This window comes from Hemitrygon akajei, chromosome 8 (genome assembly GCF_048418815.1).
Source record: "Hemitrygon akajei chromosome 8, sHemAka1.3, whole genome shotgun sequence".
Lineage (NCBI taxonomy): Eukaryota > Metazoa > Chordata > Chondrichthyes > Myliobatiformes > Dasyatidae > Hemitrygon > Hemitrygon akajei.
In genome coordinates this window covers 61,293,398-61,309,291 of record NC_133131.1, presented here as the reverse complement: position 1 = coordinate 61,309,291, position 15,894 = coordinate 61,293,398, and the positions used below count along the sequence as shown (strand labels likewise).

The following is a 15,894-nucleotide window of genomic DNA, read 5'->3' as shown; positions in this document are numbered from 1 at the left end:
CACGTGAAATGCCAACGGTTCCCGAAACGGGGAAGCCTGCAGACGTTGAGTGACTCTTATACCCAATTGGACTCAGTATCCCCTAGACAATGATAGAGCTCATTTTTGATTGATTATTACTACACCTGTGCTTTAGATTGAGTTTTGACGATGTATATGATCTGAATGTTTTGTATTAACCATACATTTGTGCCCCTTTATAAATAAAACGTTTGAAAATAGTAGCACCAGGCTGCAGCGGACCTCTCTATCTTTGCTGGTAAGTCACCTGGTTACTGGGGAACATAACAAGTGGGGTACTCGTCCCGGATTTGAAACCAAAGGGGAGGGTCAGTGAATCGGGCTGTAAGTCCAAACTTAAAATCTGGTTACACAGGTAGCCAGACAGGAAACCAGCAAAGATGGATGTGGAGGAATTTATGAGAAACCCGACTGTAGAGGCGCTAGGGACAGCGACCAAATTAGACTTGGTAAATCTGGCAAAGGGGTTAGACCTCGCAGAGGTGAGGTCATCAATGAAAAAGCAGGAAGTGCGAAGGGTCATAAATCAGTATTACATTGGGAAGAAGGTGTTTGCAGCTGAGGATTTGGAAAATATCCCCGAAAAGAGATTAGCGAGTGGGACAGATCAGTTAGAGTTGGAGAAAGTAAGGTTGGAACATGATCTTAAAGTAAAGCAGCTAGAAGCAGCTGCAAAGGAAAAGGAACGGGCTGAGGAACGAGCTGCAAGGGCTGAGGAACGGGCTGAGAAAGAAAAGGAAAGGGAGCAGGCGTTCAAACTAAAGGAATTAGAGGTGAAACAGGGTCATGAGTTCCAGCTAAAGCAGCTAGAAGCAGAAGAGAAAGAGAAACAAAGGAGCCATGAATTGGAGCTGGACAGGCGAAAGCAAGAGCGAAGAGCTCAAGGGCAAGAGAGAGAGGAGGGGTTTGATGTTAGTCGGGCGTTGAGGTTGGTTCCCCCCCCCCCCCGTTCGAGGAGACGGATGTTGATAGTTATTTCTTGCTTTTTGAAAAGGTGGCAGTGAATCAGAAGTGGCCCAGAGAGCAGTGGGTGGCGTTGTTACAAAGTGTGTTACGAGGGAAAGCACAGCGGGCATATGCCGCGTTGCCCCCGGAAGGGGAAGGGAATTATGACCAAGTAAAGGAGGCCATTCTCCGAGGTTACGAGTTAGTACCTGAGGCGTATGGACAAAGGTTCCGAAATTTAAGGAAAGGGTGGAATCAAACGTATACCGAGCCAGCCCATGAGAAGGGTGTGCTCTTGGACCGTTGGTGCACCGCGGAAAAGGTGGCCAAGAACTATGGGCGTCTCAGGGAGTTATTTTTGATTGAGGAATTTAAAGGTTGTGTTCCGGAAGAGATCCGGATGTATTTAAATGAGAGGACGAATCAGTCCATCTCAGAAATTGCTAGGTTCGCAGATGAATATGCCCTAACCCACAAGACAAAGTTTTCCTCGCCAAAAAGTTACCCGAGAGACCGTCGGAATGGTAGGGAAAGCCCGCCGGCTGAGGCAGAGATCCCGCTGGGAGCTAGTGGTAAAATTGAGGAGAGGCAAGACAGCAGGATAGGTCCTGGCTTGACCTGTTTTAATTGTGGAAAGGTGGGTCATATTGCATCTAAATGCTTTGCTCCGAGAAAGGAGCCAGAGAGAGAGAGAGCAGCGATCCCTATCGGGCGTGCAGTGGTAATCAGAAAATCGGCAAGAGGGTCCCAGGGGAGCAGAGAGCGCGAGGGGTCGGAGATTTATCTGTCACCCGGAACCGTGTCTGTGAGGAAGGAGGACCCGCCTATCCCCGTACGGATTTGGAGAGACACGGGGGCGGAGCTATCATTAATTAGCCGTAACGTATTACCATTCGGACCTCCGACGGGCGAGGTAGCCCTGAGAGGCATAGGAAACTGGACCGAGGTAGTGCCTTTGCATAGGGTCCTTCTAGATTGTGAGTTGGTGTCGGGACCAGTGGAACTGGGGGTCCTGCCGGAGTTGCCGGGGGAAGGCGTGGACATCCTTCTGGGTAACGACCTAGCGGGTGGGAAGATGGGAGCCGCCGTGAAGCTGACCACCCAGCCCGTGAGTGTTGAGGCCCTGCCCATAGAGTCCCCGAGCTATACCGCATGTGCAGACACTTGCAGCCTTTCGAGAGCGGCAGCTGAGAAAGCGAGCAGTTTAAAATTGGCCCAGACGTCTTTACCGACCCTGTGCCACGAGGGTTTCGAGGGTGGTAAAACGAGGAATAGTAGCGTAAAAGGGGGTAAAGGAGAGAAGGGAGAGAAGGTAGATCCTCCCTTAGCGAAGAAAAAGGTCCTAGAGGTAGGAAATAAAGATGAGAAACAGATAAAGCTGTTAAAAGGTCCAGAGTTGGACATGGATGAGGGTTCCCGATAATGAAATGAGGGCAGTCCTCGATGAAAAGGATGCCATTACCTTGAAGAAGTCTGCTGGGTTGGCAGATGAGGTTGTTTCAGCCCAAGGGGTTGAGTTTACTTTGGAAGTGAGTTGCCCAGAGAGTAACTGGGAGGATCAGGGGAATTTAGAATTTGAAAAGGGTATGGGTATTGAAAGCCTGGAAGAGGCCAGGCTCTTTGAGTGTGTCCAAGATGGGGAGGCCCGTGGTCCTAAACCTAGTCACGGAGCTCAGAAAAAGTCTGAGGTATTTGACTCGGCTAGACGAGACGGCCGTCCTTTTGGATCAGATAGACTTGGTTCGGGAAAGAAGGTGTCTGTGCTGAAGGGGGTGTTCAGAGTTAAGGTGGAGTTTACGAATGGGGAGATAACTGTTGCTGTGGAGGAGAACGGTAAATCTGTAGTTCCCAAATCGAATGGAAAACAGTTAAAGTCTAGATTGATGCCTGCGCATCGATTACAGGTTGATTTGGAATGTAAAGGGGCCTCACACACTATTGTTATTCAAGAAAGCGCTGGGAGGAAGCCGAAATTTAAATGCGGCCGGAGAAAAAGGTTCGAACTAAAACACATCAGCCTGTATGGTCTTGACAAAAGGGTTAACTACCTGTGTAGCATTAAAGAATTGGGCGGAAATTCCCATGATGGACTAGGTTGGGGACACGGAGTTAAGAGAATAACCCTCGTGGAAAGGAAAGGCGGGAGAGTACCTCGCCAAATTACTCAAGTTCCCCATGGGGGGGACTCCCCGGGAAAGAGGCGATGGTCAATAGAAATTGTCATTTTTAAACAGCAACGCCAGTTGTACAGGTTTGCGCCCAAAGCCTGTGAATAATAAAGACAACCCCTTTGGAGACCGGCTGGTGAAATAACACGACCGAAACGATTAGTATTTGTATAAACTTTTGTAGATGCACCTAAGCTAAGATCACACCTCCTTAGTTGTGTTGCTGAAGAAAATAAATAAAAATAGGTGGTTATTGAGCTGAAGTTTGATGCTACCAGACTTTAGTACGGTACGTGAGGTTAAGATATTAAAGAATGGGGCACTGTAATTGTTACCTGTTTAGATACTGACTGGAATGTATAACGGTAGTACGCTGTGAAGAGAAAAGCTTGTGTAGTATGTTAGAGTCCAAAAAAAAATCCTGTACCAACTTGTTTTTAACCGCTGGTAAAAAACTTTTAAGAGGGGAGGTGTCATGACCTCAGCCCCCTCCTTTGTGAGAATCGCAAGAGAGAGAGAGAGAGCCTTACGGTTTGGAATGTGGGTTGGTCGCTCAGCAAGACAAAAGCCTTGGACATAGCCATTGTCTTGGGAGACACCTTTGTGGAATAAGGAACTGGCCTACGTGCAAACCCTCAGGACAATGTGAGATGGGTGATGGGGGAAGGATTGCCTCACCCCCACCCTGATGGACATCTACAACCCTGCCAGTCCAGATAAAAGGTGGGCTGCCGAGGCGGGGCCTCAGACGCACCAAGGAGACACACGAAGAAGACACGATAGTGCTTCCCGTCGGAGCGGGAAGCCATTCTGAAGGAAGCCACGTGCGTTAGATTCCGGATCGGGAGTCTGTGGCTGGACCCAAAAGGAAAAACCGCTTTAACTAACAGCAGGGATTTGCCTCGCAAGGACGATGGGCAAGTGTTCCTTTTCTCTCTCTCCAACACGTGAAATGCCAGCGGTTCCCGAAACGGGGAAGCCTGCAGACTTTGAGTGCCTCTTATACCCAATTGGACTCAGTATCCCCTAGACAACGATAGAGCTCATTTTTGATTGATTATTACTATACCTGTGCTTTAGATTGAGTTTTGACGATGTATATGATCTGAATGTTTTGTATTGACCATACGTTTGTGCGTCTTTATAAATAAAACGTTTGAAAATAGTAGCACCAGGCTTCAGCAGACCTCTCTATCTTTGCTGGTAAGTCACCCGGTTACTGGGGAACGTAACAGGGTGAACTTCAGGACCCGGGGCAGCTCGGGACCCGCCATCCACAGCTGCTGATGAATCCGCAGTTTCTATTCTGTTGTTGGCCACGGTGAACAAGTTAAAATTAATGGATTGATAATTCTCATTTTGAGTTTATTTCACTCTACACACATTTATATTTACAGAGACTTTATTCCTGACGCCGGTCCCGGGACCCGACCCATTTACAGACCCAGAGCAGAACCGGAGCAGATTCTCAGCCACTGGTTTTCATCCCAAGGCGCGAAGAAAGGATAAAGTTTCCCTGTGAATTTATTCCCAGTGAAGGTGTGGAGATGGGACTTGGTCTCCGCGTTGTAAAATGAAACTGTCCCGGACTGGTAACTGAGATAAACTCCCACCCTCCCGGGGATGGGACCAGCAGGGAGATGGGACTCAGGGGAGGTGGGAACCTTCATCACATCACAAACCCGCTGGATCACATCATAAGACCGCTCGATGATCCAGAATCCCATCTCTGGACTCAGTCTGTCCCCTTCCTTCCTGTCCACAGACTCTGCAGCGACTCCCAGACACCAGTGCCGATTCCCTGCCACCTCCACCTCCCAGTAATGTCTCCCCGATGTGAATCCCTCCGATCCCAGCACACAAGCCCGGTTTGTGAATCTATTCCTGGTGTCAGGGAGATCCCTCCGGGTCCCAGTCCATCTCACACTCTTCCGATCCTCAGACATCTCGAGACACGGATGCGCCGTTTCCACATCCAGGGTGACAGAGACTGGGGGGAAAAGTACAGAATTAAAGAGTCCCCGGGGATTGAGGGGAGACTCGGACAGCGTGGCGCGGGAACTGGGGGGAGACTCAGATAGCGCGGCCCCAGGATCACAGGGAGACTCTCCAATGCCAGCACATCTTATAATCTGCACATTATTTCTACTACCAAAGTGCATGACCCTAAATTTTCCAGCATTGTATTTTATTTGCCAATTTCTTGCCCATTCTCCTCATCCAAGTCCTTGTGCAGCCTGTCTGTTTCCTCAGCACTACCAATCTTTCCACCAATCTTTGTATCATCTGCAAATTTGGCAACAAAGCCATCTATTCTATCAGCTAATTCTTGATATACAGCATAAAAAGACGCTGTCCCAACCCCAGCTCCTAAGAAACACCACTAGTCACTGGCAGCCAACCAGAAAGGGATCCCTTTACTCCCTTTCACTGTTTCCTATCAATCAGCCACTGTTCTAACTATGCCAATAACTTTTTTGTAATAACATAAGCTCTTAACTTGGTAAGCAGCTTCATGTGTGACACCTTGTCAAAGACCTTCTGAAAGTCCAAATATACAACATCCACTGTATCCTCTTTATCTACTCTACTTGAAATCTCCTCAAAGAATTCCAACAGGTTTTGCAGGCAAGATATTCCCTTAAGGAAGCCATGCTGACTTGTCCTATCTTGTCCAGTGTCACCAAGTATTCCACAACCTCATACTTAACAATTGACACTGACTTCTTCCCAACCAGAGGTGAGGCTAACTGGTCTACAATTTCTTTTCTGCTGCCTTTCTCATTACTAAAAGAGTAGAATGACATTTGCAATTATCCAGTTCTCTGGCACCATGCCAAGGTCCAGTGATCTTTGAAAGATCATCACTAATGCCTCCACAATGTCTACTGCTACCTCTTGCAGAACATTAGGGTGCAGTTCATCTGGTCCGGGTGATTTGTGTACCTTCAGGTCTTTCAGCTTTTTAAGCACCTTCTCCCTTGTAATTGTAACTGTACTCACTTCTCTTCCCTCGCACCCTTCAACATCTGGCACAGTGGTAGTGTCTTCCACAGTGAAGACTGATGAATAATACTCATTTAGTTCATCTGCCATCTCGTTATTCCCTACTATTATACATCCAACGTCATTTTCTAGCGGTCATATATCCACTCTCATCTCTATTTTATATTTTTACAATACCTGAAAAACAATTTGATATTGTTTGCTAGCTTGTTTTACAAGGACAGGTGTGCAAAAAGGGCCCGAAGGATTATTGGAGACACGAGTCACCCCAACCACAAACTGTACCAGTTGCTACCATCTGGGAAACAGTACCACAGCATAAAAGTCAGGACCAACAGGTTCCGGAGACAGCTTCTTCAACCAGGCCATCAGACTGCTTAACTCGTGCTGAGACAACTGTATTTCTGTTATATTGACTAGCATGTTATACATATTATTTATCATAAATTACTGTAAACTGTACATTTAGATGAAGACATAACGTAAAGATTTTTACTCATGTATATGATAAGCATTAAAGTCAATTTCATATTTTATTTTCTCCCTCCCAATCATTCATTTAGTTGCTCTCTGTAGGTATGTAAAAGCTTCCCAATCCTCTGTCTTCCTGCTAATTTTTGCTTTGTTGTTTGTTCTCTCTTTGCTTTTAAGTTAGCCTGTCTTCCCTTGTCAGCCACGGCTTTATTATTTTTCCATTTGAGTATTTATTTTTGGAATACATCTATCTTTCACTTTCCTCATTTTCCTGGGAAAGGTCACAATTTCTGCTCTGCTGTCATCCCTGCCAGCATCTTCTTCAAATTTCCTTTGGCCAACTCCTCTCTCAGACCACTGTAATTTCCTTAACTCTGAAATGCTACAACGTCAGACTTTAATTTCTTATCAAATTTCAAGTTGAACTCAGTCATGGTGTGAGCACTGTCTCCAAAGGGTTCTTTAATGTTAAGTTTCCTAATAACCTCCGGTTCAATACATAACACCCAATCTAGTACAGCTGATCCCCTAGTAGGCTCAACGACAAACTGCCATCACATAGCATTCAACAAATTCACTCTCTTGAGACTCATTACCAACCTGATTTTCCCCAATTGAGTGCATGTTGAAATTCCCCATGACCATCATAACTTTTCAACGGCCTTTTCTATTTCCGGTTGTAATCAGTGGCTAACTTTCCAGCTACTGTTGGGAGACCTGTATATGACTGTCATCAGTGTCATTTTTACATTTGCATTTCCTTACCTCAACCCACAAGGATTCAACATCTTCCAATCCTACATCATATCTTTCTACTGATTTACCAGCAGAGCCATGGCACCCCATCTGCCTACCTTCCTATATTAGTGATACATTGTGTAACCTCGGACATTCAGCTCCCAACTACAACCATCCTTCAGCCATGATTCCGAGATGGTCACATCATCATACCTGACAATCTGTAATCTAGCATCAAGATCATCCACTTTATTTCTCATACTCCATGCATTGAGATTTAATACTTTGTGTACTGTATTTGCAACCAATTTTATTCTGCATCATAATGCACCGATACTCACCCTGCTGGCTACAGTTTTGTCCTCTCATCTGTCCACTTCATTTGACAGTCTGACTGCACGCTGTCTTTGCATTTTTACCATCAGTCCTATCCCTTCCCTCCAGTTCCCAACCCCCCCCCCACCACCACCAAATTAGTTTAAACCCTCCCCAACAGCTCTATCAATCCTCTCTGTGAGAATATTGTTCTCTCTCAGGTCCAGGTACAACACACCCCTTTTGAGTAGGTCATACCTCCACCAGAAGAGATCCCAATGATCTAAATACCTGAAGTCCTGTCCCCTGCACCATCCTCTCAGCCATCTTTGATCTACCAAATTGTCCTGTTTCTTCCCTCACCAGCATGTCGCACAGGCGGCAATCCAGAAATTGCAGCCCTGGAGGTACTACTCTAAGATTTTTACCAAGCTCTCCGAATTTAATTTTCAGTACTTCTTTGCTTTTACTTCCAATGTAATTGGTCCCAAAATGTACCAAGATATCAGGCTCTTTTCTCTCCCTCTCTAAAATGATGCAGACATGATCTGAGACATCCCTAACCCTGGCACCTAGGAGGCAACATACCATTAGGGTGTTCCGTTTACATCCACAGATTCTCCTGTCTGCTCCCCTGACGATTGAGACCCCTATCACTACCACTCCCCTCTTCTGCCTCTAACAACAGTGACATTGCTGATTGAGAAGGGAGAAGACCTACATCAATCAGAGTCTACACTCACTGGCACAAGAAGGACTTGTGTATTTTTCTGACAATCCCGGTCACCACACTGATACCCACTTTTATTCCCTACAATATCATCAAATTAGGATTAATTTCCTGGCTCCTGTGGTAGGATTCAAACTCATGTCTCGGCGTGTTAGTGCAGTGGCCTGGGATTGGGACACAGTGGTTCATCTAACAGTCCCGTGTATTGGTTGTATTGTGGCCCTGTGCTGTTGTGTTCAGGGGTCTGACATCTCCAGCTGACAGTGATGCCTCCCAGTCGGTGGGTTTGATGTGGAATAAACATCAGTTCCCCTTCAGCCCATGACTACAGCCAATCTTTGCATCAGATTGGAACAAAATTGAGTCTCATGAACAGGGAGAAATGAATCGAATCTTTGTACGTTTTACCTCGATTAATGGCAGCGAGTGTTTCTTTCAGCACTGTGTTCAACAAATAGGGGTGATCGAATTTTTTAAATGGTAGAGCCTCATCTGTCATTGTCAATTCCTGGACATCATCATTAATCCTGTAAATATTAAACTGCTGTTATAAACTGCAATTGTCAACTATTTTACAAATTCATTCCGGGTTTCAGTGAAGAGCATGACCTACCTCCTCTTCCGACGAGCTTCCTCCTGAAATACATAAAACACAAATCCGATTAGACTTGGAATTATTGTCCACATCCTGAACTTCATCCAAATCATTACAAGGTACTGAAAATTCACATTCCCGCAGTCACACACACACAAACAATACAGAACCACAGGGTGAATTACAAACGCAAAAATGAGGAAATCCGCAGATGTTGGAAATTCAAGCAACACACACAAAATGCTGGTGGAACTCAGCAGGCCTGGCAGCATCTATAGAAAGAAGCACTGTTGACGTTTTGGGCCGAGACCCTTCGTCAGGACTAACTGAACTAAAAGATAGTAAGAGATTTGAAAGTAGGAGGGGGAGAGGGAAATCCAAAATGATAGGAGAAGACAGGAGAGAGTGGGATGAAGCTAAGAGCTGGAAAGGTGATTGGCAAAAGGGATACAGAGCTGGAAAAGGGAAAGGATCATGGAACGGGAGGCCTAGGGAGAAAGAAAGGGGGAGGGGAGCACCAGAGGGAGATGGAGAACAGGCAAAGAGTGATAGGTAGAGAGAGAAAAAAAGCAAAAAAAAAGGGCAGGAAAATAAATAAGTCAGGGATGGGGGCATTAAAGGAAGTTAGAGAAATCATGTTCATGCCATCAGTTGGAGGCTACCCAGACTGTATATAAGGTGTTGTTCCTCCAACCTGAGTGTGGCTTCATCTTAACAGTAGAGGCCATGGATAGACATATCAGAATGGGAATGGGACGTGGAATTAAAATGTGCGGCCACTGGGAGATCCTGCTTTCTCTGGCAGACAGAGCATAGATGTTCAGCGAAACAGTCTCCCAGTCTGCGTCGGGTCTCACCAATATATAGAAGGCCACACCGGGAGCTCCTGACGTAGTATACCACACCGGCCGAGTCACAGGTGAAGTGTCACCTCATCTGGAAGGACTGTCTGGGGCCCTGAATGGTGGTGAGGGAGGAAGCGTAAGGGCAGGTGTAGCACTTGTTCCGTTTACAAGGATAAGTGCCAGGAGGGAGATCGGTGGGAAGGGTTGGGGGGGGGGGGGGATGAATGGACAAGGGAGTCGTGTAGGGAGCAATCCCTGCGGAGAGCAGAAAGAGGGTGGGGGGGAGATGTGCTTGGTAGTGGGATCCCACTGGAGGTGGCAGAAGTTACGGAGAATTATATGTTGGACCCGGAGGCTTTTTGTTGGCTTTGTGGAACAGTCCATGTTCCAAGCCTATACGGGTATCCGTCCCCCTTTTCCTTTGCTACATCGACAACTGCATTGGCGCTGCCTCCTGCATGCATGCTGAGCTCGTTGACTTCATTAACTTTGCCTTCAACTTTCAAATTTACCTGGTCCATTTCTGACACCTCCCTCCCCTTTCTTGATTTTTCCGTCTCCATCTCTGGGGACAGCTTATCTACTGATATCTACTATAAGCCTAAAAACACAAAATGCTGGCAGAACTCAACAGGCCAGACAGCATCTATGGGAGGAGGTAGTGATGACATTTCTTTCCTAAAACCCATAGATGCTGTCTGGCCTGTTGAGTTCTGCCAGCATTTTGAGTTATTTATTTATTTCCAGCTTCTGCAGATTCACTCGTGTTGTCTACTATAAGCCTACTGACTCTCACAGTTACCTGGACTATTCCTCTTCCCACCCTGTCTCTTGCAAAATTGCATATCCCCTTCTCGCAATTCCTCCGTCTCCGCTGCATCTGCTCTCAGGATGAGACTTTTCATTCCAGTACGAAGGAGATGTCTTCCTTTTTTAAACAAAGGGGCTTCCCTTCCTCCACCATCAACTCTGCTCTCAAACACTTCTCTCCCATTACACGCACATTTGCTCTCACCCCTTGTCCTCACCTACCACCCCACCAGCCTCTGGGTATAATTCTCCGTAACTTCCGCCACCTCCAACGGGATCCCACTACCAAGCACATCTTTCCCTCCCCCACTCTTTCTACTTTCCACAGGGTTTGCTCCCTACGTGACTCCCTTATCCATGCGTCCCCCCCATCCATTCCCACCGATCTCCCTCCTGGCACTTATCCTTGTAAGCGGAACAAGTGCTACACCTGCCCTTTCACTTCCTTCCTCACCACCATTCAGGGCCCCTACAGTCCTTCCAGATGAGGCGACACTTCACCTGTGAGTCGGCTGGTATGGTATACTGTGTCCGGTGCTCCCAGTGTGGCCTTTTATATATTGGTGAGACCCAACGCAGACTGGGAGACAGTTTCGCTGAACACCTATGCTCTGTCTGCCAGAGAAAGCAGGATCTCCCAGTGGCCACACATTTTAATTCCACATCCCATTCCCATTCTGATATGTCTATCCATGGCCTCCTCTACTGTCAAGATGAAGCCACACTCAGGTTGGAGGAACAACACCTTATATACCGTCTGGGTAGCCTCCAACCTGATTGCATGAACAATGATTTCTCTAACTTCTGTTAATGTCCCTCCTCCCCTTCTTACCCCATCCCTGACTTATTTATTTTCCCGCCCTCCTTTTTTTGCTTTTTTCTCTCTCTACCTATCACTCTGTTCTCCATCTCTCTCTGGTGCTCCCCTCCCCCTTTCTCCCTAGGCCTCCCATCCCATGATCTTTTCCCTTCTCCAGCTCTGTATCCCTTTTGCCAATCACCTTTCAACTCTTAGCTTCACCACACCCCCTCCTGTCTTCTCCTATCATTTTGGATTTCCCCTCCCCCTCCCCCTCCTACTTTCAAATCTCTTACTACCTTTTCTTTCAGTTAGTCCTGACAAAGGGTCTCGGCCCGAAACATCGACAGTGCTTCCTCCTATAGATGCTGCCTTGCCTGCTGCATTCCACCAGCACTTTGTGTGTGTTGGGTAAGTTACAAGGAAAGGTTCTGAAAGTTAGGTCAAACTTACAGGAAAAACAAGTTGTGTATTTTCATCTGGATACAAAATCAGGGTAATAAGACGGGAGAATTTAAGATCAGTGATGGATTTGATTGTGTGAATGTGGAGAAAGTGTCTCTATTTATGGGGAGGTGAAATTCCAGTTGAATTTTAATAAATCCCATAAGAAATTTAGTGTAGATAATGTGGAACTCACTGCCACACGAGTGTTTGAAACGGAACAGCAGAGATTCAATATAATGGGGATGCTGGATAAGCACATGATGGACCATGGAGTTCGGACACTGTTGCCGGGTGTGGCGAGTAGGTGGGAGGAGGATTGTGAAGTAGTGTAATTGATAGAAGATGATGGACTGAATGGCCTGGTTATGATGGAAAATGGGATATGATTCTGTGTGAAACTTATCTGAAAAAAAAAGAAACAGTGAAAGTTTCCCTAATCTGATGGAACCTGTATAGGGATGGTAATTTTGATGTGTGGGTCACGTTCTTTGCTCTCAGTGATTGACAGAGAGTCCCTCAAACCTACCGCACCAGACACTCTCACAGCCTGTGACTGGAACTGGGTGTTAATGGAAGTGTTAATGGGAATGTGGTAGTTAAGGACAGAACTAGAAGCCCTGTGTTCTGAGTAAGTCATTTCAGAAAATAGACAATAGGTGCAGGAGTAGGCCATTTGGCAAAGATTGCATTCTGTTCTACGATGTACAGAAGTTGTGGAAATCCAGTTCTGGAACAAAAACCTTGAAGAGTTGCATCAATTGTCTGGTGAAAACAGTTTACTGCCATTTGTAAATGTTGTGTGTAGGAGCAACGCATCTGTTTTCTGTCTGCATTGTATTCTGTGTTGCATGTTTATTATGGTAACTAGTCATGTGAGTGGGGGCGTGGTAAAAGCAAAGGGAATAAGTTACGTAATCGTGCTTTGTTTTGGGCAGTATTGAGCTGGGGACAGACAGATGTCATTTCATTTGTTGTCCGCTTCATTGCTGCTTAATTGCAATTAATTACGCTGAATTTTCTTTACTTCAAGGTTGTATCTTGCTGATAAAGGATCGAATACATATCTTTGACATTTTTGAAAATCATTTTTGGAGTGACTGGAGGGCGCATCATACAAGTGTAACAATCTGTGCGAGGTCGCCAGCAGCGGCAATTGATTTGTTAGAATTGGCCGCTGTGCTGTGTTTATTTCAAATATACCACTGTTCATTTAGTGCCCTTCAACAGAAACAGATTTAAATACATTCCCTCACCTTGAGAAATATCACACTGTCTTTTTGATCCATCTGTTCCTTTAATTTTGAGATTTCTTCCTGAATAGTCCTTATATGCTCTTGAATCTCCAGAAGATTTTTCTCCATTGGATTAAGAATCCTCTTCTCTTCTTCCCTGAGATCCCTGAGAAAGCTCTGCTCTTTCTCAGTGATAATCTGACGCAGTTCAGCAAACTGGGATGTGATATGGGTCTGAAGGCTGTGTGACTGTTCCTGTTGAATGAAAGGTGAAGATTAATTTACTGTATTGCTGTGTTGTATTTCTTCATTACATTAATGTGACCATTCAGTCCATTAAAGTCCATGCTAGTTCTGAGACATTTCTATCAACCCCATTCCTTCACGTTTTCTTGAAATTATCCCTCTTTGACCCATTAACTCCCACCTGATTCACATGCACACTCCCCCACCTTCACAGGGTCAGTTGTAATTAACCATTCATCTGGCATGCCCTTGGGTTGTGTCTGAAACTGTCGTGGTCACAGGAAGAGCATGCAAACTCCACACAGACAGCACCAGAGGTCAGGATCGGACCCAGGTCACTGGATCTCCGATACTCTGCTATTCTGCATTAAAGGGAGCAAAACTAAACAGTAATATCAGAAATTCCACTCAGGAATTCTCACCCGAACTCCGGAAATCTTCTCTTTCTGTTGCTGCTCCTTTTCCTGGAAGTCTGATTTCTTTTTTGTGAGAGAGCCTAAGGAAGATTTTAGCTGATCCTGGAAGTCAGAGAGCGAAGCAAATTGAAAAAAAACAAGGGAAACAAGTGATTAAACCCGATTATCGGACACAACATGCTGGGGAACTCAGTGAGTCAGCAGCATCTACGCAGGGTAAGAAACAGTTGGTGTTCTGGGATGAGCCCGATCATTAGGACTGGGAAGGAATGGGACAGAAACCAGAATAAAAATGTTGGGGATGAGAACCAGCTGACAGGTGACGGGTGAGACAACGTGAGGGGAACGTGGGGGAGGGTGATGAAGTGAGAAGCTGAGAGGGGACAGGTGGGAGCGGCAAAGAGCTGGAGAAGAAGGAATCTAATGCGAGAGGACAAAGGACCACGGAGAAAACGGGAGGAATTGGGGCTGTTTGGGGACCTGAATGGTGACGAGGGAGGAGGAGTAGGAGTCAGGTGTACCACTTGTCCCATTTGCAAGTATTGGTGTCAGGAGGGAGGTCAGTGGGGAGGAGCGAGTGGATAGAGGAATTACATGGAAAGTGATCCCCACAAGGAGCGGAGAGTTGTCGGAGTGGAGGGTGGGAGTGGGTTTTTGGAGGGAAAGGTGTGCTTCGTGGTAGAATCCCATTGGAGATGGGAAAGGTGGGGGAATGATGTGTTGTTTATGGAGGCTTGTGTCGTGGACAATGGACGATGGGTAAGTATTCAAATTCGAATAAGTTTTACCTTGTAGAGTGTAACAGCTTCTTTAATCAGCATGAAGCGGTGCTCTCTGTGTTCCGGCGCATCTCTGCAGATCATACAGATCAGTGTCTTGTCGGTTTCACAATACAGCTTCAGTTCTTTCTCATGTTCCTCGCAGTGACGTTTATTTTTCTTCCCTTTCCGATTCAGGTTTATATTTCGAGCTTGTTCAGCCAGATTTGCTAAGGCCCGATTGACCCTGAGGGTGCGGTCAGCAAACACTTCTCTACATTCCGGGCACGAATTTCTCTCCTCCCTTTCCCAAAACAGTGTGATACAAGAGCGACAAAAGTTGTGCCCACACTCCAGTATAACCGGATCGGTGAAGAAATCCAGGCAGATGGGACAAATTACCTCCTCGGTCCAACGCTCGGCCTTTCTTTTCGAAGCCATGTTAACTCCCAGCACTTCCTGGTTCAGAATGCTTTCACTGTCGGGGAGTTGCTGATCCCCTGCAGTTCCGCGATTGTCCACTACACGCGCTGCAGTCTCGGGGAATGAGTATCATGTGGCTGCGTATGTTCAGTGGGAAATAATTGTGGCTATTTCCATATCAGGGTGGGATCAGAAACATATTAAACAGGTCCTAACAGAAATGAAAACTCGGCCATAGACTGCCTAAGCCCGGCTGCGAAACGAGGAGGGTTGGGCATGGGGCTAGCAGCCCCATCCTGCAAAAGCCCAGTGCGACAGAAACATCAACAAAATCTCCAAAGGCCTCATCCCTGGGATCGGAAGGACCTTCCCCTAGAAGACGATTGAAGTCGTGTGGAGAAAGGGAAAGCCACAGGGCTGATCAAATCATGGCCCTGGGCAGAGGAATCTGGCGAGCTGCTGTTGGCAGCCTGTGCCCTGGTAGGCATGATGGGCTAAAGAAGAAGCAGAACAGAAATGAAGCCGGAGAGAAGAGCCTGGTTCAGTCTGAGGCAGGACTGAAAGGGGCAAGTTCTGAAAAAAGAGGCACAAGAGACTGCAGATGCTGGAATCTCGAGTAAGAAGTATGATATTGGAGGAACTGAGCGGGTCAGGCTGCATCTGTGGAGAGAAATGTACAATCGACATGCTGGGTTGAGATCCTTCATCTGAACTGTCTCATTCTGAAATGTTGATTCTCCATTTGCCTCCACAGATGCTGCCTGACCCACTCAGTTCCTCCAGCCGGTCAATTTTGTTTTTGTCCAGGTTTAAGAGAGTCAGACTGGGGTGTAAATCCGGGGTTAAGTAAATATTGAAAGCAGCTATTAAATCAATTCATGCCATGAAACTGGGGATGTGGAGGGACGGACGGTCCCTTCCCCAGT

At 46.4% G+C, this 15,894-nt stretch overlaps 1 protein-coding gene across 1 annotated transcript; it reads right to left on the bottom strand.

The window, feature by feature from the left end:
- Positions 1-4,478: 4,478 nt before the first annotated feature.
- On the bottom strand, positions 4,479-15,036 carry LOC140731919 (zinc-binding protein A33-like). The gene is made up of 6 exons (XM_073053905.1): positions 14,576-15,036; positions 13,794-13,889; positions 13,147-13,380; positions 9,011-9,033; positions 8,806-8,924; positions 4,479-5,124 (listed from the first exon to the last, which is right to left on the bottom strand). Exons 1-6 carry the CDS (start codon positions 14,984-14,986, stop codon positions 4,571-4,573), a joined length of 1,437 nt encoding a protein of 478 aa, XP_072910006.1. The 5' UTR covers positions 14,987-15,036; the 3' UTR covers positions 4,479-4,570.
- Between the last annotated feature and the right edge of the window lie 858 nt (positions 15,037-15,894).

Coding starts and splice junctions, on each gene's coding strand:
- LOC140731919 (XM_073053905.1), bottom strand. CDS start 14,986: ATGGCTTCGAAAAGAAAGGCCGAGCGTTGGACCGAGGAGGTAATTTGT. Junction 9,034..13,146: donor ACAGTGTGATATTTCTCAAG/GTGAGGGAATGT, acceptor TATGTATTTCAG/GAGGAAGCTCGTCGGAAGAG. Junction 5,125..8,805: donor ACTCGCTGCCATTAATCGAG/GTAAAACGTACA, acceptor TTTTCCCCCCAG/TCTCTGTCACCCTGGATGTG.